Source organism: Malaclemys terrapin, chromosome 4, assembly GCF_027887155.1.
Source record: "Malaclemys terrapin pileata isolate rMalTer1 chromosome 4, rMalTer1.hap1, whole genome shotgun sequence".
Lineage (NCBI taxonomy): Eukaryota > Metazoa > Chordata > Testudines > Emydidae > Malaclemys > Malaclemys terrapin.
Genome location: NC_071508.1, coordinates 94,322,847 through 94,344,882, shown reverse-complemented (window position 1 = coordinate 94,344,882; position 22,036 = coordinate 94,322,847). Strand labels below are relative to the sequence as shown.

At 43.7% G+C, this 22,036-nt stretch overlaps 2 protein-coding genes across 3 annotated transcripts in view; one reads left to right on the top strand and one right to left on the bottom strand.

Moving 5' to 3' along the window:
* The first annotated feature begins 254 nt into the window (after window positions 1–254).
* INAFM2 (InaF motif containing 2) lies at window positions 255–2,344 on the top strand. The gene has a single exon (XM_054025931.1). It carries the CDS (start codon window positions 563–565, stop codon window positions 971–973), a length of 411 nt encoding a protein of 136 aa, XP_053881906.1. The 5' UTR covers window positions 255–562; the 3' UTR covers window positions 974–2,344.
* A 7,802-nt stretch (window positions 2,345–10,146) lies between these two features.
* Window positions 10,147–22,036, bottom strand: part of CCDC9B (coiled-coil domain containing 9B) — a 101,764-nt gene continuing 89,874 nt past the window's right edge. For both annotated transcript variants that reach the window (XM_054027698.1, XM_054027697.1), the window contains one exon: window positions 10,147–11,882. The gene's annotated coding sequence lies outside the window, so the exon portion shown is untranslated. The remainder of the gene's footprint in view (window positions 11,883–22,036) is intronic.

The window sequence follows — 22,036 nt, the reverse complement described above, 5'->3', positions numbered from 1 at the left end:
GGGACATGGCCAGCAGCAGCCAGCCACGTGGGTAGGGCCGCGCGCCGCCGCCGCGGGTCTGTGCGGGGCCCGGAGCAGCGTGGCACGTGGCGCTGTTGACAGATCAGTGCCCATTGGTGGATTCGGGGCGGGCGGGGCCGAGACAGCGGTCTGCCCTGCTCGGCACTGGCAGGTGGCTGCCCGGGCGGACGGGCATTGCCCCTTTAAGGACACGCCCTCCTCGCTGTTGCCCCTTTAAGAGCCGCCCGTCGCTACTCCTCCCCCTCCTGCGCGTGTTCCGCGCTGCGAAGCGACCACCGGCACCGCTGCCAGGAGACACGGAGCGTGCGGGCCCCGGAGCGGCGCGAAGCGCGGGGATCTCGGCGGAGACGGCGCCTCCTGCCCCGGCGGCCGCTTGGGTCGCAGCCGCCGGGCCCCGCATCCAGGCGGGCAGCAGCAGCCGCGGGGCCGCCAGCCCCTCCCCCGCGCCGGGGCCCCCGGCATGTCCTGAGCGGGGCCGGCTCGGCGCGGAGCCCCCACCACGGAGGGGGCGGTGGAGCAGCGGGCCAAGGGCCGGGCCCCCATGAAGGAGAAGGAGCCGCCGGCGGAGCGGGGCAAGCCCGCCACCTACACCGGGGACAAGAAGGCGCGGATGGCGGCCAAGACCAACAAGAAGTGGGTGCGCCTGGCCACGGTGCTGGCCTACGTGCTCTCCGTCTCGCTGGCTGCCATCGTGCTCGCCGTCTACTACAGCCTCATCTGGCAGCCGGTGCGCCAGCCGACAGGGCCCAGCACCCCCGGCCGGACGACGCACGGGCCCCACACGGAGCGGCACGGGGGAGCCAGCCCCACGGAGCCGCTTACGCGGCCGGGTTCCGGCCAAGGGGCGGCCGGGACTGAGCGCGCTGCCACCTCGACAGCGCCACCGTCGAGCAACGAGCCCGGCCCAGCCCCCGACCCCACCGTGCTGCAGCGGGTGCATCGGAGCCACTGATCGCGGGGAAGCGGGGGCCGAGCTCGGGACATGGCGCAGCCCAGAGACCCCACCCGGACAGGGGCCCGGCGGCTCCCTCTGCAAGCTACCGGCCTCCACCGACCCTGACTCGGCTTCGCCTCCGCCCGGGGGCCACGGGACCATCGCCCCTCGCTCCGGCGTCTGCTCCTTGCGGACAGTGGCGCGGACACGCAACTAGAGGCTCTGTTTGCCCATCCATCGGTTTGCGCTGGACTCGGGCAGAGTGAATTGTAATTATTAGTTTTAATACGGTGTAAACGGTACTGGGAAGCCACAGAGAGTGGAGCTCAGGTATGTCAGCCTAGCTGAAATGTACCCAGATGCATTTCGTTTATATCTGTGTATGTATTTGTAGATATATACAGTCGGACGAGAACTGTATAGAAGTGAGAGATATGCTATGTAAACTACACAATGAGCACACCCTGACTGGTTTTAAAGGGCTATCGCAGGAAACCAAGCTCCAAAGTTGCAATGATCCTGGTGGCTAAAGGATGCCTAAAGCCATACAGACCCCGTCAGAAGAGTGCATGTGACCCCCAGCTTTACTAAGTTTCTTTTAGTAAAGAAAACTCCATGCTGTGTTGGATTTCTAGGCTGGGAGAGGGAAAGAATGCAGCATATTCACTTATTTGCTATGCTCATCAAGAGTGATTCCAGAGGGCTGTCTTCTTCTGATTAGCATCTCCAGATCTATGGTTTTGGGTCTCCTTGTATGCTTCAGTAGAGCCTGGTTTAGATTAGGGGGACAGGGTGGGTTTTTTGATTCCGGCTAGATTACTTCAATTGAAAGCCCTATTTAACACAAATGTACTAACAAGTGAATATGTTTAAATCTACTTTTGATCTGGTTTTAAAACAAAATGAATTGTACAGCGGTGTCTGCATTTGAGTTAAATACGGTTTTCAATCAGTTTTCTAGCTTGGGTTTTTTTTTTTTTAAATAGCACCTTTTCCCTTAATTTAGGCATGGCTTAGGGAACTTTAACTCAAGGCAAACATGAGTGGTAGGCATGGAAAGAGAACACTTATACCAATAGAATCTTAGCTAGTATTTTTAGTCTTTCCTTCAAGAGAATTCTGTGGCTTAATATTCCCCATCACCAGGGTCAGCTTTTCCCTTTGACTCTCTGTTGGTGCTCTGTTCTTCTATTTATGCCACTGTGAAATGCTACTGGTGTTCAAATTTTTCATCACTTATAGGATCAACTGAGAGCAGAATATGAATTTAGAGGCAGTGTTCTATTGTTTTGGAAAAATAGCTTTGTTTACTAATGAACAAACTTATTTAAAACATGTGAAAGGTAAATTGACTTGTTTACTATATTAAAATATTTTTTGCATATGAAAGTCTCTCTCTCCAATATGGCATTTTGTTTTTTGGGGGGAAAGGGGAATATTGGGAGGAACATAAGTGAAAACTACATATGTGCTACTTTGGCTGGGGATGGTGAAATCTCCACTGATTTGGGAGCTTAACTCCCTGTATGCAGTGATGAGAGATGAGTTTCCATTTGCGAACTTGCTACATAAGGCAGCTGAAATGCTGTGTCAGTGGAAGCCCCAGGGCCTGTTCTCTTGCCAGCTTGAAACTAACTAAGCTTACAGGCCAGTAATTGCAGTGTAGCCTCATTTTATGGCCAAACTGCAGAACTTTCAAAGCTGATTGATGTAATCTGGTGACAACTAACCTGTGATGGGCAAGGCATGTTGAGTAGACTTTCTTTAGACCTCTCTTGGTGTGTCAGTAACTCCATGGGGCCATTTTGAGAAACTATGAAATGCCTAGGTTTAGCAAATAGCAAAAAGAACTTGAGCCTTAGTGCTTACTAGTCTCTTATTAACAAGTTGTGCATTTAAATCTGATTGCTCATGAGCCTTCCAAACGCAGACGAGCAAGTGTATGACATTTTGTAGTGTTCTGAACTGCCAGCTTGTCACCTTGCAAACAAAAGAACTTGGCAAACCATTTAAATGTTAGGCTGTGGAGCCACTAAGCCCTTGTGAAGCTGCCACTGGAACTGAGATTTCAGCTGCTAAGTTTAAAGATGTAAATGTGCTCTGATATTGTCTATATAATTCTGCCATGTAAGCTATATCTGTATTCAAAAGACCTGTATATTTAGGGAAAAAATTAAGGGGAACAAAAATATATTGAGATTTCTGCCTAAACTTGTATGCTTTAGACTGATCTTCTCACACTTTTTGAGAACATGAGTGAAGATGAGGAATAGAGGAAAGGGACTTAACTAACATAGTGAAGGAGACTGACTTTCCTTGTGGTCCATGTGGGGTAGGTGAAAAGGGGTGGGAAAGGGCATTGTATTTAACTTACCTCTATGGATCGGGAAGAGGTGGGAATGCTTGTGCCTTGAATGGCACTTGACAGAAGAGGGAGAGTATAATGGTTTTTGGTGGGGAGGAGACCAGGCACAGAGGTTAAACTTGCCTGTGGTTGGTAAGCATCTGGGAATAGAACTCCATAATTATCCTCAGAGCAATGCTATCACAATATGCCTGACCCTGTGAATGGACAATTAAACTAGCAAAGAACAATTATTTCTAATTTTGTATGGGCTGTGGGGATGAGGAGATGGGGTAGCAGAGGGTCTGGCAGCAACACTTTAGACAAACAGCTCTGAGATGTGGCTTTTACTTCCGATTGTATTGGTTCCACAGTTTGGCTGTTTCCGTTTGCTGGACCACTTGACCTATAACTGGACATGAGGATTGTATTAGCCATTTCCTGCAGGCAAACCCAGAGATGTAAGCTCCAAATCCTTGGGAGGGAGACACTTGTAATTCTTCCCAGTTATAGTTCTCACTGACCAGGGATGGCCTCTATTAGAAATTACACCTCTCCATAGGGTTGGGAATGATGATTATTTGAAATGCTGCCTGTGTGCTAGTTTGATCTGGGATTTGTCTTCCATATTCTAAGGGAGATGGGTGTGGAAGAGAAAAAACAGACTAATTCCTTGGTGCCAGTAGAGTTTAGACTGGGATTGGTCACTAAAAGCGGGCCAGTAGGGCAAGGCTGGTGTTAGGGAATTTGTTTTTTAATTTATAAAAAAAAAAAAAAAAACTCCAGAGGCAAAAAACAAGGACTAGATGGACCTCTACATAGATCTGAACTTCACTATAGGGCATGTCTGGCTGCTGCTCTGATCAGAAATTGTGGTGGAGTCTCACGGGAAACAAGGAATGTATTTGGGAGATGCATACACTTAGTATTTTCCTCTTTAAAAACACTTGCTCTCTGAAGATTAATAAAGCACTGTTCAGTATAGCAGCCCATTTAATTCAATTCACTTCCCCTCCTTTGTGGCCTCTTTGCAACCTGTCCTGTTACTGTGGAGAGATGCCCTGTACTCAATGTTGACAACTTAAAGCTTTTCAGCTGTTCAGAGGCATTTATGTGAAAGTGTCTAGAGTATAGTACAGTAGTAATTTGACATGGTAAGCCCCATCTGCTCTATGAAAATTGACCCATTGCTGACAACTCAGCTCCCCTGAACTGGTGCTGAATATGGTTGAATTGCTATCGTAATAAATAGGACAAAACCATCTTCAGCATCCTTGCATGAAGTGTGAATGCAGTTTGTTCTTGTACAAAGAGTTTGTTCCAGTGATGTCCTGCTTGCTGATGGAATAAGGCTGAGGCAAAGCAGAGACCTTGATCTCTGAAGCTGTTACAAATGGTTATTGGAGCATTTCGTTAACTTTACTGCTATGCTACCAAATGTACAAAGAGAAAATGTGGCGTTTAAATCTTCCAAAGCAGCTGCTCCGATTCAGCCTTGTCATAAAAGATTTTCCAAGAGACTGGTCATGATTGTCATGGCAATTTTAGTAGCTTTAATACATTCATTTGGCTTTTTAAAAAGCCTTATAGATGTTTGAAAAATCTTCAGACAGGAGCAAGGAATCCAGATACCAGATTTAGAAGTTATCAGGTGGTATGCAGGCTGCAATGGCTTCTTCATCTGGGAATGCAATGCAGGAATGAGCAAGTTCGTAAGTGTCTGTCCTCTTACTGCCTTTGGTGTCTGAGAGTTTAAGAAATAAGGTATTTTCTTACTAGGTACACTTAAGAATACTTATAATAACTGAAATGACTTGTCATAATTGGTTTCTATGTGCACTAACATTTTCATCTAGAATTTTATGGATTTCTTGGGAAATGGGCTTACTGCACAAGGTGTAAAAGCTGGATTGCTAATATATTGGGTCATGAATCTCTGGATTTATAGCCATGCTGTGCTGTCTTTGGGCTGAAGCTGAGTCATCTGTGTCTAGAATCTCATTTTAATTCCTTAACTACATAGCATATGCACTAGCTTGCTCAATTTGACAGATTTTTATTTTATTTTTTAAATCCATGCTATGTTGCCAAATGATGATCTGTACAGCACTGACTCTGGCCCATTATAATGCATTTCAACCTTTCCCTTCCCAGCTATTAAATAAAGGTGTGTGTGGGGGGGGGGAAATCAGTTGTGCAAATTAGAAAAGAACCATGTTGGCTAAAGGAACACTAGCAGGTCAGATTTGGCCTCAGACTTGTTTACATCTGAGGGGAAAATATTACAAATCCTAAATTCCTGAGAAATAGTTCCTTTAAATTTTTTTTAGAAAGTCCAATGGAATCTGTTTCTTTAAACAGACATTTCTGTGCACTATTTCCAGCCCAAACACTGAAGTGGTATTATAGCAGAGCACCATCTTTGCTGTAAAGGTTAAGGCCAGCTTTCTGTTTAAATTCTAATGTATGCAAATCCAAGAGTGGAAGTGAGTAGTCTTATCTTCATTGCCCAAACTGAATTTCAAAGAGTAAACATTTCACTCATTCTGCTAAGTTAAATACTAAAATGCTTTGTTTTAATAATCAAATGTGGTATAGCTAACAATCTTCCCAAACAGCCTTTTACCTTGCAGTGTCCCCTTTTAAAAATGTGGTGGTTATAAGAATGGGACTGCTATATCTTCTGACAAATCCTGTTATGATTTTTAATTTACTGAGTTTTGGTTACTGACACATTCAACATGGTAGTGTTAAACTCCTCAGGAGAGGAAACTAAATAAATTTTCTGTGTCAAAAGTTACAGCACGTTCATATCATACGTTGGCTTGATTTTTGTCTCAAACTAGGAGATGCTTAGATAATCCCACAGAGTTGCAGTCTTGCCCCAGTTGAGAACAAGATGACTGCAGTGGTGGTGTCATGTCCAGTGTGCAGAAGAAGGTATGCTTATTCAGAAGGTATATAGAGCTGAGGTTGAAGAAAGCAGAGCATGAGGCCAACGATGAATGAGGTTGGAAGATGCAATTTTGAGGCATCTAAAAAGCCTAAATCCACCCATACGGATGCTTGCTGCAGGAAGAAGACATTAAAGATGAAAGTCCTTTCTGTGCACTACCATAGCTACAGCATAGCCATCTGACTTTGCTGCTGTTGGTTACTGATGGGCCTGCAATACTAATACAGCTGTAGAGATTAAAGCTTTATTTTAGTCTTCCTCTTGTTTTAAGAACCTGTCAACTTTGTTCTGATCAAAGAATGTTTTATTGTTGTATGGAACAGAGAACATATTTTTTTATTGTATCAAGTCTAGCTTGGTGCTGAAAGATGCATTTATAAAGAGTAAATTTGATATGGTGACTGCTGAGGGAGAATAAACAAATACAGGGCTAGCTCAAGCTTTTTTGCCACCCCAAGCAGCAAAGGGGAGCAGGGGTAGATAAAGCTGCAATCGGCGGCACTTCAGCAGCAGCTCTACCACGCCGCTTCATTCTTTGGCGGCAATTCGGAGGTGGGTCCCTCAGTCCCTCTGAGTGAAAGACTCACCACCGAAGACCCCGACATACCGCCCCAAACACCTGCTTCCTTCGCTGGGGCCTGGAGCCGGCCCTGAACAAATACCAAGTTGCCTCTAAATTGCTCTTCTAGACCATACTAACACTTTTTTTTGTTTTCAGAGACCACATCAGGCTACGTTGCTTTAGCCCTTAATTCTGACTATATTGTGTTTTGTGGACTAGAGCTGCGATCCTTTTCTACTATGTGAGAGAATTCTGAATTACTACTACTTTCATGGTTCTCTTCCAGGGAAAGAAATGGAGCCACCAAGACACAACTGTCAATGCCTGACATGGCCTACAGCCTGGTCAGCTGTATCAAAAGCAGCTGGCAAAACTAAAATAATCAACATGGTCACTTGGTGAAATTCATAGGCGAGTACAAGCCTTCACATCAGAGGTGGAGGGAGTGTATTCACATCAGAATATCCCATAACCTGGTGGCTAGAGCACTCACCTGAGAAGTGGCAGACCCCAGTTCAAATTCCTTCTTCCCCTCAGGTGGAGCAAGGACACTCAAATGGGGTGTCTCCCCCATCGCTGGGAAGTATCCTAACCAGTGGGCTAAAAGGTATGAGCTGTGGTGGTTGCTGCTTCTCACCTATAGGGGCCAGTTTTAGGGGATGAGGTTTGGACACTCCTAGTGGAGTTAGGCACCTACTGCAGTTGGCGACAGCAGAGTGGGAGTCAGGGTTGTGAATCTCAGTGGGGCCTGATTCTGGGATTTAGGTGCCTAAAGTGTCAGGCACCTGAATCCTTTTTTGAATCTAACCTCACCTGCTTATTACAGTAACCTTGAGTAATGGCTGTAGAAATCCCTATTTGAAGTCGATGATGGGTTTGTATGCAGTAACAGTGTGAGGGGAGTTATCTCTATAGGTGAATTGTTTAACCCATCATTGTTGTGCAGAGTCTGTTAAGGAAGACTATTGGCAGTTTTTTAAACAGTACAATATTTCCATACACAGCACTAGCTCTGTGCTTGTAATTAGCTGTACATAGCTCCCCTACCGTATAACTATAAATAAAACACTGTTAGCTCTTACATTTTGTACTTTAAACATAAAAATGTTTTTCATTGACTGGCATTTTTGGTTCAGGCTCATAAACCAATTGCAGCCAACTTGTCCAGGGCAGAGAACTGGTGTGGAAAATCAGTAATGCTCCTTTTTACTATGAAATACTTCCCCTTTTAAATAATACTCCGCATGTGTCTGGGGTATTGTTCTAACTAAGCCATGCAGTATACCTCTGAAATAGGTATTAACTTCATTACAGCTGGGCCTACTGAGCTTGAGCTGCTGTCTAGCATTCTCATTTGTTTCCCCTGCACTAATGGACGGAAAAGGGTTTAGAATGACCACCTGACCATTCCAGTTGAGCTGTGTTTGGGGGTGTCTTTCTCTGTGGACTGTTTCACCATTGCCACCCCTGGTTTTCTTTGTCAGCAGATCTTGGAGGCAAGACTTCAGTCCACCGAAACCTGAGAGATCATTTTCAGGACTGGTTTTAACTGCAGTGCTTAGCTCACCAGGCTGGTGCTAAATCTTTCAAATTGTGGAAATAACTATCAGCAAACAAGCTGTTCTCTTGGTAGCAAAACTGTACTCCATCTGAGAGTCCTTGCTGCTTTCCTTTTAACTGGAAGTCCTGAAGTCCAATGTGAAGGAATCGCAGGGCTGTCAGCCAGTGTTGAGAGAAAACAAATACCTCTGTAAGCCGATGACTTAGACTGACTAACTGCCCTTCACAGGCTTCTATTATATTTATGCCCAAATAAATCTGTTAGTCTCTAAGGTGCCATAAGTACTCCTGTTCTTTTTGCTGATACAGCCTAACACAGCTACCACTCTGAAGTCTATTATATTTGTGCTACTATTCTTGCAAACAGAAATGAATGGCTGTTGTCATCAGCATGGAAAGGATCCAGCCTCAGTTTACTAAGTAGGTATTAGGCTAGGTAATCCCTGCAAACTTCCCATAGGCCAGGTTAGCTAAGTCAGAGCACAGAGGAGTGTGGTGGCTTGTATATTTCCTTAAAATATGTAAGTTCTGTTTTTAAATAGAACCTTGACTTGCAAGGCATGGCATGGTAGAACTTGTAGACATGGACCAAATTCTTCATAGTAATTCACAGTGAGGTTGATGAGTCTGTTAAATGGGATGGTGTTAACATTCCTACTAAGAGTAGGGTGGATTTGGGAAGACGAAGGTGGAGGACAAGAAATAAAGTTCATATCCAGCTTCGCTGCTCTTGATAAAGAAGCCAAAGGTTACGACTCCCTTTTAAAGACCTTTCCAGCCATCGTCAAGAGAGAGAAATGTTAACAAATTGGAACTTTGTCTTTTCCTCCTTACAACTTTTATTTAACAAAAATAATCCTTACACTTCAATTTTTCAATCACCTCAACCTTCCCCTATATATAACCCTTGCACAGAAGAAATAAATAGTAGTCCTGATTCTCCAACAATTGGAACAAACTGTTTTCAAACAGAATGAACAGCCTGTCCTTAATTAAGGAAACTTAACATTGTACAGTACCTTCCATGAAGTCCATAATCATATTCCTCCTTATGCACTACTTATTACATGAGCTTGTGGGGAAGAGGGGGAATTAAGCAGCAGTTTTTCCTGATGCTGAATTTAGCCTAGCACAAGATCCTAAGTGTACCGCAATTGAAATTGAACTCATCTCTTTAGCTGTAGACCTGAGGTCATGTGGCAGTGAAACATTTTGCATACTACCCCATCCATGGTGCCTTAATTCTGACTTGGAGGAACAACCTCCAGGACAAAGGGAATATTTTGGTTGTGAACCTTTTGGGAATTGGACTGAGATTACCATCTCCTTTTTACATAGGCTACTAAACTATAAAGCTATATACTGCTAATTACTTTAAAATTCCAATCTGGTTCAGAGTGAGGTCAGGGTGCTAGATATAAATGAGTTTGTAACTAATTACTGGTCCCCTGATCCAGCTGCTCCTCCAACCCAGTATCTTATGGGATGTGGAAATTCATCCTTTAATGAGCTAGAAGAACTTCCAGGATTGAAGCAGTTTTATAACCCACTTCATCTGTAACTTTAGCTCTAAACTGCAGGAAAATTGTTTCTAATAGCATGTTATAATCATGTTTTATCTTCTGCTGCTTCTCTTGCTAACACCCTCAGGGTGGGTCAGTGAACGATCACAAATTTGGTATACACAAGAGATTGCCTAATTCTGTCCTCTTGAGTGAAAGCCAGCTGAATTAATTGGCTCTGAATTACGGGGAAAACCAGAACATCTCTCTGTGCAAATATTCGTTTATTAAAACAGCATTCCAGTGCACTCATGCCAACCTCCTCAGTAAAGCAGTCTGCCATTTAGGTTAGCAACACTTCTTGAGGGGAAACCAAATAAATCTCCATGCCCACAGGCACACATCCACACACACGTTCACATCTCCCTTCAATGGAGAGGATGAAACTGCTTCACATCTCAGGCCAGGTTTGAAAATGAGGACAGTCCCCCTTCTCTGTAAGTCATCAGCTGAAAATATGTAATGTTATCTCTCAAGCCCACTTCCCATCTTTTCTTTAATTGGATGACATTTTTGAACCAGGTCCTTGATGTAAATTAGCATGTTTTCATCGAAATCAATGAAGCTATTCTGATTTACCCTAGTAAAGGATTAGTCAAGTCCTTATGAAAAGTGCCTTGTCTTAAGGCTAAAACAAAAGAACCCAATGTGGCAGATTCCTGGGAAGTCACTACTGTACCACCTTATGCAAGCAGAAGGCTTTGGAAGGTTAAGAGAGCAGAGGGCATGGTTAGGAAAGTGAAAGGATCTCAGAGGAAACCTGGATGTTCAACCCTAACTAGCCCAGAAGTCTTTCCACAAATATCCTCACATGTGCTAGCAAATTCTTGGTTGGTTGGGTAGAGAAGGAGGATTACCATGTTTGAATGCCCCTCCTAACCTGGCCTGGTGCATGTGATTTTAGGTGCCATTAGCTCGCTTGACCAAGTAGGTGCCAGTTGCTACTGGGTTTTAAGAAGCAGACCTGGTGCTTTGCCAGGATCCCTTCAAGTGGCACTCATATCCATTCAATCCAGTATCCTACTCAGGAAAGCCTAATCTCCACAGAGTAAATGTGCTGCCTGCCATTTGTGCCTGCTAAATCCGAAAGGAGGAAATGGTGACCTCCTTAATAACATAGTGGCACCAATGATTCGTTCTGAGCCTTTCAAAATTATTCATGAACCACAGTGTAACTCCTTAACACTCTACCTCCTCAATGCCCTGTTGTCTACAGGATGACCGTACGACAGTACATCCTTGCATCCCTGCCAACTCTTAAGCCATTTTGAGGCTCTAGCATAATCCGCCTTACCCAACAACCTTCAATTTCTCAACCACCTACAAAACTACACTTTAACACCTCCCCAAAACACCCATCTCTTCTGTCACCGTTTCTCATGAGGAGACAGGAACCCCCACCCGAATACCTTCTAATCTGGCAGTTGCCCATTAAATACAAAGCTACAAGATAAGCATTCCCCATAAACCCTTAAACCCTTCTATCACCCTTTCCTGGAAGGTGCAGTATCCTGTCAGCCCTTAAGCAGGAGGGAGGCGCTGAAAATCAAACCTCAGTTTTAAATAGAATTGGTTATTATATAAAATAAAGTGCATACAGTAGATAAATCATGGCTTGCCACACACTCACAATGTAAGAAAAACAAATACAAAATAAAAGTGACGGTGTTTCATCTTCTCTCCCCTCTGGCAATTTGATTTGTAGGTTTCTCTGTCATTTGGCACAGAGACAGGTACTGAGAGGTGATGCCAAAATGGTGACCAGTCAGTTTCAGGGAGGTGAATGGCTACTGACCAGTGAGATCTAGTTTGTGGTGAATGTTGATATTGGATGATGAAAGGTGAAGGCCTGGTGCCCAAAGCTGATTTCATACAAGCTCTGAGAGTGAGGAGAAGATTGTGCTCAGCTTCCTTTCTCATCAACCACCTCTTAGCACTTTGTCCTGGAAAATCAAAACAAAAAATGCCAGAATTATCAGCCTGCAGAGAATTGCTGAGCAGCAAATTAAAGTGTCTACTGCGTGCTAATGTGATCTTCCTGCATAGATAGGATGTCCACAGGATTCCAGCATAAGTAAACTGGGAAGGATTAGAGTTTATTGGGAAATGTCAATTTCACTGTATGTACACAAACCAATTAAAAATATTTCCATCAATAATAAAAATTTACAAATAGGCAAAGTATGAAAAATGCTGCTTGAGAACTTATTAGAGTCTGATTTAAGGATGTTTACTTTGTATATTTTGACATTTGATGTTGACCATTTGACTTTTAATGGTTATAAAGTTTTAACTTTTTGAATCTGTTTACTATTATTAAATAGTTATTGTCTGACCTCTGCATAATTTCCCACAACTGTGAACATTGAAATAGATAAAAATAGAAAAGATGCTTTTAAATAAATGTCAGTATTATGTGTTGAAATGATATATATAAAAATATCTAATCCTGTCAAGTTTAAGCCTAATCTACCTGGAGGCTTAGCTCCTAGATCTAATGGCTGCAGCAGATACCAGGGGGTAAGTGTGGTGTAAATGTCTAGATAAAACATAGAGACTGAATCCTCCTCTCTTTCCGATAATACCCTACCTGTTTGTCTTGACCAGCAAGAGCTAAATATCTTCACTACAGGGACTATGTCTTTGTATGTACTTGTACAGCACCTTGTACAATGGGGATTGGAGCCTCTGGGCACTACTGTAATATAAATAGTAAATAATAATAAATTTGATCCCATGAGATTCATGTGGCTTGGTGTTGAAGCAACAAATGTAGATGAGGAGGGGTATATCAGCTTTTTACTGGACATAGCCTGGTATTTCCCATGTGCTGGACCTTTGCCTTGTAGCAGGTTCCAGACCTAGATACATTGATTTTAACAAGGAAAGACAGTTTTTCTTTTCCTTCACTGGCTGCTCCAGTGCCCATCAGAGTTACTGAATTAGCATTTTCAGGCATCTATGTTTAAATCCATGGACCTGCATTTTGCTGATGCAGATTTCAACACCCAGTGTGCACAAGACAGAGTGGGGATGACAGAAGAAGGGATATAAAAGGAGACAGGCATGTGAAGTACCATGAAAGAAGGAGAGAAATAGCCTTCGGACAAAAAAGGGAAAGACACTGAGAAGCATTTAAGAACATAGTCATGCACATTGGATAAGAGGCTACACGTCAGTGATTTGTAATAATACCTTAGATACAGAAATAAACAGTTACTAAATCTAATCAGAATTTTCAAAACAGTTCTTGCAAACACTTGTCACTGTTCCTGTATCTACATTCAGTGAGTTGGGTTGGTCTCTCTCTCTCTCTCTCTTTCTCACAATGGGGATGCCACTTTAAATGATGCAGCAGTGTGCTTCCCAGCAGAGGCCAGGCATAAAGGTGGAGAACTTGGCTCCTATTGGAAAGGGTTGGAAATCAGATTTTCATAGTTGTGTTTGCGATACGTAAGTTCTAGCTCTCTTTCTTTTGACAATTTTTAGTAATTTAACAGATGATTATATCCAATTAGTCAGTTACAAACACAAAACCCAGCCATTTTGAAAGCCCCTTGATTTCCTGTGCTTTCAAGTAGGATCTAAATTCTCTCTTCTATTTTGTAGCATCAGCCTTTCAAAATGGCCACATTTCTACTGTTTGTTAACTATTCTTTTTTACTAACACACTGACTTTTTACAAGTTATTTATTCATCTTTGTAATTCTATGTAGTAATTAGTAGAGCCCTGCAAACCTGCTGATATCCACAGACCATGTTTGTGGATCGGATGCAGATACACATTTTGTATTTGCGCAGGGCTCTAGTGATTAGGGTGAAATGATGCAGTGATTAGAATCACTCAGTTTCCCCATCTGTAAAATGGGGCTCATGTTACTGGCCTCCTTTGTAAAGTGCTTTGAGATCTAAGGATAAAAAGCGCTATATAAGAGTTGGGCATTATTATATTACAGTGTATCTTATCTCGCTTGCATAACCCAACACCTGGCTGGTAGATGCAGCAGGTCCTGTACTGGCACAACATTCTCCTGACAGGTTCTCTCTTTGGCATGAGCAGAGGCTCAGGAAGGAGATATTGCTGTGATTTGTCTCTTTCTTTTTTCTAGGGATGCAAGTGTCAGAGGTGCTAAATTTGACAAATTTGTATGCATCACCTTCAGGTGAGTCTTGGTATTGGATTATATTTGGATTTATGGCTGTGTATAGCACTGATGCACTTCAGATTTTCCAACCCAATTGAGTTTGGTTTCGTGTTGAGAGTCACTGAGGCTTTTGGCCACGGGACACTTCTTATCAAACTGTCTGTACTGGGCTATCTTGATTATCACTTCAAAAGTTTTTTTCTCTTACTTAATTGGCCTCTCAGAGTTGGTAAGACAACTCCCACCTGTTTATGCTCTCTGTATGTGTGTATATATATCTCCTCAATATATGTTCCACTCTATATGCATCCGAAGAAGTGGGCTGTAGTCCACGAAAGCTTATGCTCTAATAAATTTGTTAGTCTCTAAGGTGCCACAAGTACTCCTGTTCTTTTTGCGGATACAGACTAACACAGCTGCTACTCTGAAACGTGTCTAATGTAGTGTAACTTACACAGCAGGGAGTCAGAAGAAGGTGTAAGTTATTGTATGACAGTGGCTTTTTGTACCTTCTGGCTCCTTGGCATCTAAATCACACTTAAGACACTGTTATACATCAGTAAGTAGCTCTAAGGACGTCTAAGAGCGTGTACGGTGGTCCAATTTATATATCCTTATTCATTGCCTCTGAATCTAACCCTTTGTCTGTCATTAATAATTCAGTAGCTCCTAGATGTTTCTTCTCTATACTCTGCCTTCATAAGTCATCTGATGTATCAAAGGAGCAAGAGGGGCAGATTTTCAAAAGTGCTGAATTTATGTAGGAGCAGAAGTCCCACTGAAAGACCTGTGCTCCTGAATCTCTTAAGCACTTTTGAAAACCTTCTCTTAAATGGCTTGTCCAGCTCTGTATTTGATTGCTGCACTACCTAATTTTGCTGGAGTACTAAATTCTCCCACTCTGCTGTGCAGCACACTGTGCAGGATGTGTTTCTGAGATCTGTAGTACTCCATAATACATTGCATGAGAGTGCAGGTGAATTCAAAACTTGGGTGGCATTATCAGGGCTCAGCGCTGAAGCCAGCATTACAGCAAGCAGGGAGGAGAGCCTTATGCGGGTTGTCTGGAACATGGGTAGACCCCAAGGACTACAAAGCCCAGGAGAGTTCTGCAATGGGCACCGCTCAAGCCAGTTACATAGGCTCCCCAATTTATCACACCTCTGATGGCAGTTGGTCTCCTTTATTTCCTATAGGTCCGCAGAAAACTGAAGCCCTCTTTCTGCCAATGTTTCTCTGAATATATCAAGAAGTGTGTGTCAGTTTCTGCATACATTGCTTGAGGCTGTAACCTTTAGCACTGGTTTGCATCAGAAAAGTGACCACCTATGTCCTTTTCAATCCTGCAGCATACAGGGCTTTGGCTGCACAGCTCCTGTTTACGTCACTGAGAGCAGCGAGGTCAGATCCCTCTCGCTGCTTTGGAAACTCCCCAGCTGCATTTACTCTAAAAGGCTAAGCTTAATTTTCTCAAGAGAATTGAAGGAAAGTTTCTGTGCCAGTTTTTTGCATCCTTTATTTCTCTGGGACTTTTCAGGGGATTCCAGGCCTGCACTTTGGGTAAATATTTATTTCTTGTTCCTTGAAGCAGAGGACGAAAGCCCCCTCAGGTGCTCTGAACAACCTCTCCCACTGGGCTGGGGATATGGTTTGAAGGTGAAGGGTTTTTTTGTACTATGCAGGGCAATTAAACAGACAGTAACAGCGGACATTGTGAGATTCCAGTGGCTAGCCTTGTGCCTGAAGGTGAGTGCTGCATGGAGCTGGTGTTCTGTCAGGATGTACAGATTGCTTATGCTGTGGGAAATTGTATGTGGGTGTTAAAGTTAATGCCACTCCACCAAAGGGCATGTTAAGGGACAGATGGAAGCCCCCTCCAGAGAATCTAGTGTCACACATACTGCTAATGTGTGAAGGATGGTTGGTGGAATGGGGCATCCATTCAATAGCCCAGAGTTTTTCAGAAAGAAGTTTATTCTTCAGAGAATCCTCCTTGGAGTTTTAGATTCCCTATGATCTCATTTATGCCAACTCTGCATTCTTCCTCTGGCCTAAGCTCCACATCACAGCCACCATCCTTCTGCTCAATGGGACTGGCTGGGGCTCCTTTCAGAGACAATCAGTGTAATTCCTTTAGCCATGGAAGGGGTCCCTGAGAGCTGGCAGGACTAGAACTGGGCGGGAACCAGATTTTCTATTTTGCTGGGAATTCCGTGAGTTCAACATTTTTTCCATTCCGAAATGGAACAGAAACAGAACATGAAATGAAATTCTGAAGAAGAGTTCGCTTTGAGTCAATTGGAATGTTTCATTTCAATGCAGTCAAAATACTATGTTCTGATTTTGACTTTTTAAATTTTTTATATTGGATTATATTAAAAAACATTGAAATGAAAAGTGATTTCAAAGCAGAAAATCAAAATGTTCCATTCTGAAAAGGTTGAACCGTTCTATTTTGACCTGATTGGAATGCTCCATTCCACTTCTTTTCCTAAATGAAATTCTGTCAAAATAAATGTTTACTTTTGACGAATCAGCATTTTCTGACAGAAAAGATATTTCATTGGAAAATTTCTGACCAAGTCTAAGCAGGACCTTGCCTCTTCAACTTCTGAGCACAATACCTGTGACCAGGGAGAGGGGTGAGAGACTGGTAACAAAAAGAATTTGAGTCTGAAGTATAGCAGTTTAGAGAACTATCATTAGTCCACAGGATTATGCCCTATGCAGATTGCCCCCTTTAATGCAGTTCATACCCCATACTGCCTTCCCTGTTACACTGGTTACCTTCCCACTTCACTACTGCACTCCTCCTCTTCTGCTACATTCTAAGATCCCCCACCCGCCCTCGCTCATACCCCTTTGGTATCCTGAGTATTGCAGGTCTCAAAACTTCTGACAGTTTTTCTAATAGCACATTCCTTTTCCAGTGTTTCCTTATGCTTGAAATCTGGTCCTCCGCAGCAAAGTATTAAAACCCGTGTGTGACTGGGTGCATTATCAAATCAACCTTCTGACTAAACTCCCTAGTGCCAGCACCTGTGATTCTTGGTGCTAAACACCCAGGCAGAACATAATAAAAGCTTCCTGCTGGGCCATGCTGGAGTCACCAAGACTGTATGACTGCCTTCCCAAGGAGACAGTTACTTGTATAATTGCAACCCATTTAAGGAATAAAATCTTTTGTGTTAAAAAGTACACACACTGTTGCTGTTGATACACCAGACAGTGAAAAACACCCCGTCTCCCTGTGGTAAAAGGATAATCTTGTAATTGTGTTGGCCTGACGTAGGATCAATAAAATTATGCATTGACGTCAGCAAGATAATGTAAACATAAACTGTTCAAAACTATTCACAAGGCACCAGCCTTCAGCTCCTGGAATGCATTACGGTCCATTCACTCAGGGCTGCCAATTCTTCAAATAATAAGAGGAGGCAAATGATCAAGGCAGTTTCGGCATCAGGATTTATAGTCTACAAACTGGAGAAATAAGTGGATGTCATGGGAAATATAAACCCCATCAGACCACAGCCACTCAGGGGTTGACAATTAGCTTAGCTATCTCCTCAGCTGCTGCTAATTGCTGGCTCAGTAACAACCGGGTCATTAGAAGTCTACAGATGAGAGGAGAGGAGCGGCTGCTACAGAGACTACCATGAGGAAAGTCTTTCAATAGCAGACTGGTAGGAAGCCTCCCAGGACTTCCAGAGAAAGAGACTCAGCGAGGGTGAGCCTAGAAAAAGGGCTACTAGAGAGGCAAGGGAGAAGGTGCAGGGAAGCAGCCAGGGATTGGGACAAACCAGTTGTGGCAGCTTAATGCAGGGTCCCTGGGCTGGAACCCAGAAGAATGGGTGGGCCTGGGATGGTTGCCTTTTTGCTAGGGTCATAGGAATCCTGGTCTATTGGGCTCTTTATTGCCCTGGAAAGGGAGAGGCTATTAACAACCTGGCTGGAGTCTTAAGAAGCTGCAGCCATCTCACACAGAGACAAAGGACTGTTGTGGGGAGGGAACTGAGGCAGAGTTGCCACAACATTATGTATGGCCACGAGAAAGCAGTGGCTGGTAAAGGTGACACTGAACATCTAATTTTACATCATAATAAAAGGGACCCTGAGCTGAGGTGCGGCCCGGGAGCCCAGCTACTTACCCCGACCCTGCCAGCGCCAGACCAGCTGGAGGTGAGGGGGGAGTGGGTGGAGTCAGCACTAGTGGGGGGAAGCCCAGAACTGGGGTGGCAGGGAGTGTGGGTGGGGTGGAGGGGAGAGCCCAGCGGGCAGCAGGGGGTGCGGGTGGGGGAGGGAGCCCAGCGCTGGGGTGGGGGGCAGCCAAAAATTTTTTTGCTTGGGGTGGCAAAAAACCTAGAGCCAGCCCTGCTTGCCAGGACAAGCTCTGGCTGACCTGTTACATCTCTCTCCCTGCAAGCTCAATAGGGTAGATTCTTTGGCCTAAATTTTCAAAATCGTCTATTGAGTTTTGGTGCCCTACCAGACACAACCTTAAAGAGGGCTGATTTTTTTTTCAGAGGGTGGCTCCTTAGCACTTTCAGAAAATCAGTCCCCTTTAAAGGTGTCTCAAACTGAGGATCCAGAATCCTTAGTCAGTATTGAAAATCTTGGTCCATACTCCTATGTAAAAGGAGCCACATTATCTTGGCATCTCTGTTAATAGCATTTTAAACATCATTGCCCAAGGTACCAATGATATGAAGTCCCTAGAAGGGAGAGAAGTCACAGAAACTAAAGGTTTTATAGCCGAGTACCCATGGTAATAACATTTTGTAATTGCCCGAGTATGTGACAGATAAAATGCAAAAATCCTTGGGGTTTTTGCATTTGGTTACAAATTGGAAATGGGCCCATTCCTGCAGGAAATTTGGATGAGGCATATGATTGTTGGAGCAAAAGCAGGGCTATTTTCCAACAAATAATGGGTCTGTTTTCAAGCAAAACTGGGCCAGCTTCTGAGCAAAACCTGACCAGTTTGTTCATTGCACAAGGCGTTCCACTGAAAACATGCAAAATGTCCTCCTTTTTTCTTTTTAAAGGCAAAAATAATCCTGTTGTGCAACCTGCTAATCAGGGAAAGCCTGGAGTATGCTGCTTGCGTGAAACAACAGAACTTTGCCCAAACTCCTGTGGAAATAAAATTGAATTTTGCAGAGCTTTGTGTAATGTGGTCTAGCAAATCATTTGTGTGCAGACCACCGAAAAACAGAGGCTGGGGGGAGCAGGGAAGCTACTGCAACCAGCCCATGATTGTTCTAGGGATGCCAGGGCTGTCATTACTCTGCACACCATGTTGATCTAGGAACTTTGAAAGCAACAGCAGGAGTAGAACTGAAACCTTCTTGCTCCAAATGCATTGACTGCCGACCATTTCAGTAAAGACTTGTTTTTAAACTCCTAGCAGCATCTGTACCATGATATGCAGAGAAGCAATTCTGATTCTGCTGAGTTAGATGTTAGAAATACATACTGGCTGGCTAATTACATATCTCTCCCTCAGGGGGTCTGGGGTCTTCGGGGCACTTCGGCGGCGGGTCCTGGAGCGAGTGAAGGACCTGCCACCGAATTGCTGCCGAAGACCCAGAGCAGAAGCAGCTCCGGGTCCTTCACTCGCTCCGGGTATGGTCGGTGGCACTGAAGGACCTGCCACCGAAGACCCGCCAAAAAACTCTCGTAGGGGCCCCTGAAAACTCTTGTGGGGTCCTGGGGCAAATTGCCCCACTTGCCCCCCACCCTCCACCCTGGGCAGCCCTGCTCTCCCTGCAAGATTTGTTACTGATGATTCAGAGCTGGGAAACAGAGTTAACTCTCTCTCTCTGACTTCTGTGCTTTCCCCATCCTAACTAAACCATGGCAAAACATTACACTGCCTGCAAATGGGAAATCTGTCCCTGACAGGTCTCAGAGTAGCAGCCGTGTTAGTCTGTATCCGCAAAAAGAACAGGAGTACTTGTGGTACCTTAGAGACTAACAAATTTATTATGCATCCGAAGAAGTGGGCTGTAGTCCACGAAAGCTTATGCTCTAATAAATTTGTTAGTCTCTAGGGTGCCACAAGTACTCCTGTTCTTTTTGTCCCTGACAGGGATCTACATTCATGGATGCTGGGACAAAGACCGAGCAATGTGTGCTGAGTCTCACTAGTGACATGTGACTAGTCTGAGGTGTCACTATCACAGGTCTACTACGTCACTAAAGAAGTACAGTCAAGCAATCAAAAATAAATAATTTAGTTAAACACTATTTTAATTTAAAAGATAAAAACAAATAACCTGTGCTAAGGAACACTGGGATTGCCATATGGGCTCAGACCTGTGCCCCTGCCAGTCAGGCATCCTGTCTCTGACAGCACCCACTGCCAGATGCTCCGGGATAGGGGCAAGAAACTCCATACTGGACAACTATTGAATAATTTGCAAAGAGGAGAAGTTTCTTCATGACTCTGTAATGAGTTAGTTATAGGCTCATGCCCTGAAACGTGAGGGTTTATGCTCCTGATTTTAAGACATTGTATTTCTATCTTGTCTGAGATGACTGTGAGTGTTCCTGTTATGCATATAAATGTCTGATCCTTTTTTGAGCCCTACTTGGCTCTTGCCATAGAGAGTCCCAGAGTCAATTATGCACTGCATTAAAATGTCCCTTTACCCCTTTTAAAGATGCAGGGAGAAATTCTGGCCCTTCTGAAGTCTGTGGTAGGTTTGCTATTGATTTCAATGAAGCCAGGATTTCATCTGTTGCCTTTTGAAAGTCCCCTTGTTCTCTCTACTATCCAGGCTCTTCATTCCTACTAGACCCGTCAGTCACCAAGCAAAGGGTTTAGTTCCCCATCAGGAAAACCAGCCTTCCTGCCCGCTGAAGTGGCACAGTTTCCACACCTGCTACTTCCTCCTCTACAGAGCACAGGAAAAGCCTATTTAAAACTCACGTGCTGGCTGTCCACAGAGGTGTTGAGATCTATCTGGTGAGAATTCAAGCATGTAGAAAGTCAAATGCTCATTCAGCAGGAATTGGTTAAAATAATGTGTTTTTAAAGAAGCAAAAGAGACAAAAGATTAAACTCCTGCAGGACAAATAAACTCATCCAACTAAGGCTTGATTGATCTCTCAGGCTGAGAAATTGTCTGGATCCTGTAAGGAAGTGTACAATGTCACACTCACACGTTAGCCAGTCACTACAAAGCTAGATGAATGGACCTTGGTGGAGTCAGCCTTTGGGAGGAGAGAACTGCGTGCTGTGACACGCCAACAAGCCATTAAACAAAATGGCCTTTCAAAATATAAACAGTTATGTAAGGCCAACCCCTTGGGGTGTCACTGACGTTCAAGTCCCAATAGTAGAAATGGCAAGCCTGGATGAGAGAAAGATACACTACAACTTGACACCTGATCTCTCTTTTTTGTGTATCCAAGATCACCATTCCAATCTGGCAATTAATTAGATTTATGGAGTTCAATGACAAATTGTCTTTATACATGTCAGGTGACTCTGATTCAGAGGAAGCGAGTTTAGTGTTCTCCATTAAAATCACACCTCTGATTTGTATAATGGCAATATGTTCTTTTCAGTGTTATTTTCTATCAGACTGGTTATCATTCAAATGTTTTGTTTGCTTTTCTGACTGCATTGAGGAGAGATTTTTATAGAGCTACATGCAATGATACTTGGGTCTTTTTCCTGAATGGTTACAGTTAGTTTAGAACCTAGCAATGTGTAGTTGTACTTCAAATTGTTACTTCAAATATGCATTACCTTGAATTTCTCAACACTGAATGTCTCCTGCCATTGTGCTGCCAGGTCTCCTATCTTTGTTAGGCCCCTCTGAAATTACTTAGTCTTCCTAAGCCTTGAAAAACCTAAATAATTTTGTTTTGTGCAAATATTGCCACTTCACTACATTTGCCTGTGTCCAAATCATAAACATATTATGTATATCGAACAA

What these genes read in the sequence shown, in the direction of transcription:
- INAFM2 (XM_054025931.1), top strand. Translation starts at nt 563, where the DNA reads ATGAAGGAGAAGGAGCCGCCGGCGGAGCGGGGCAAGCCCGCCACCTAC.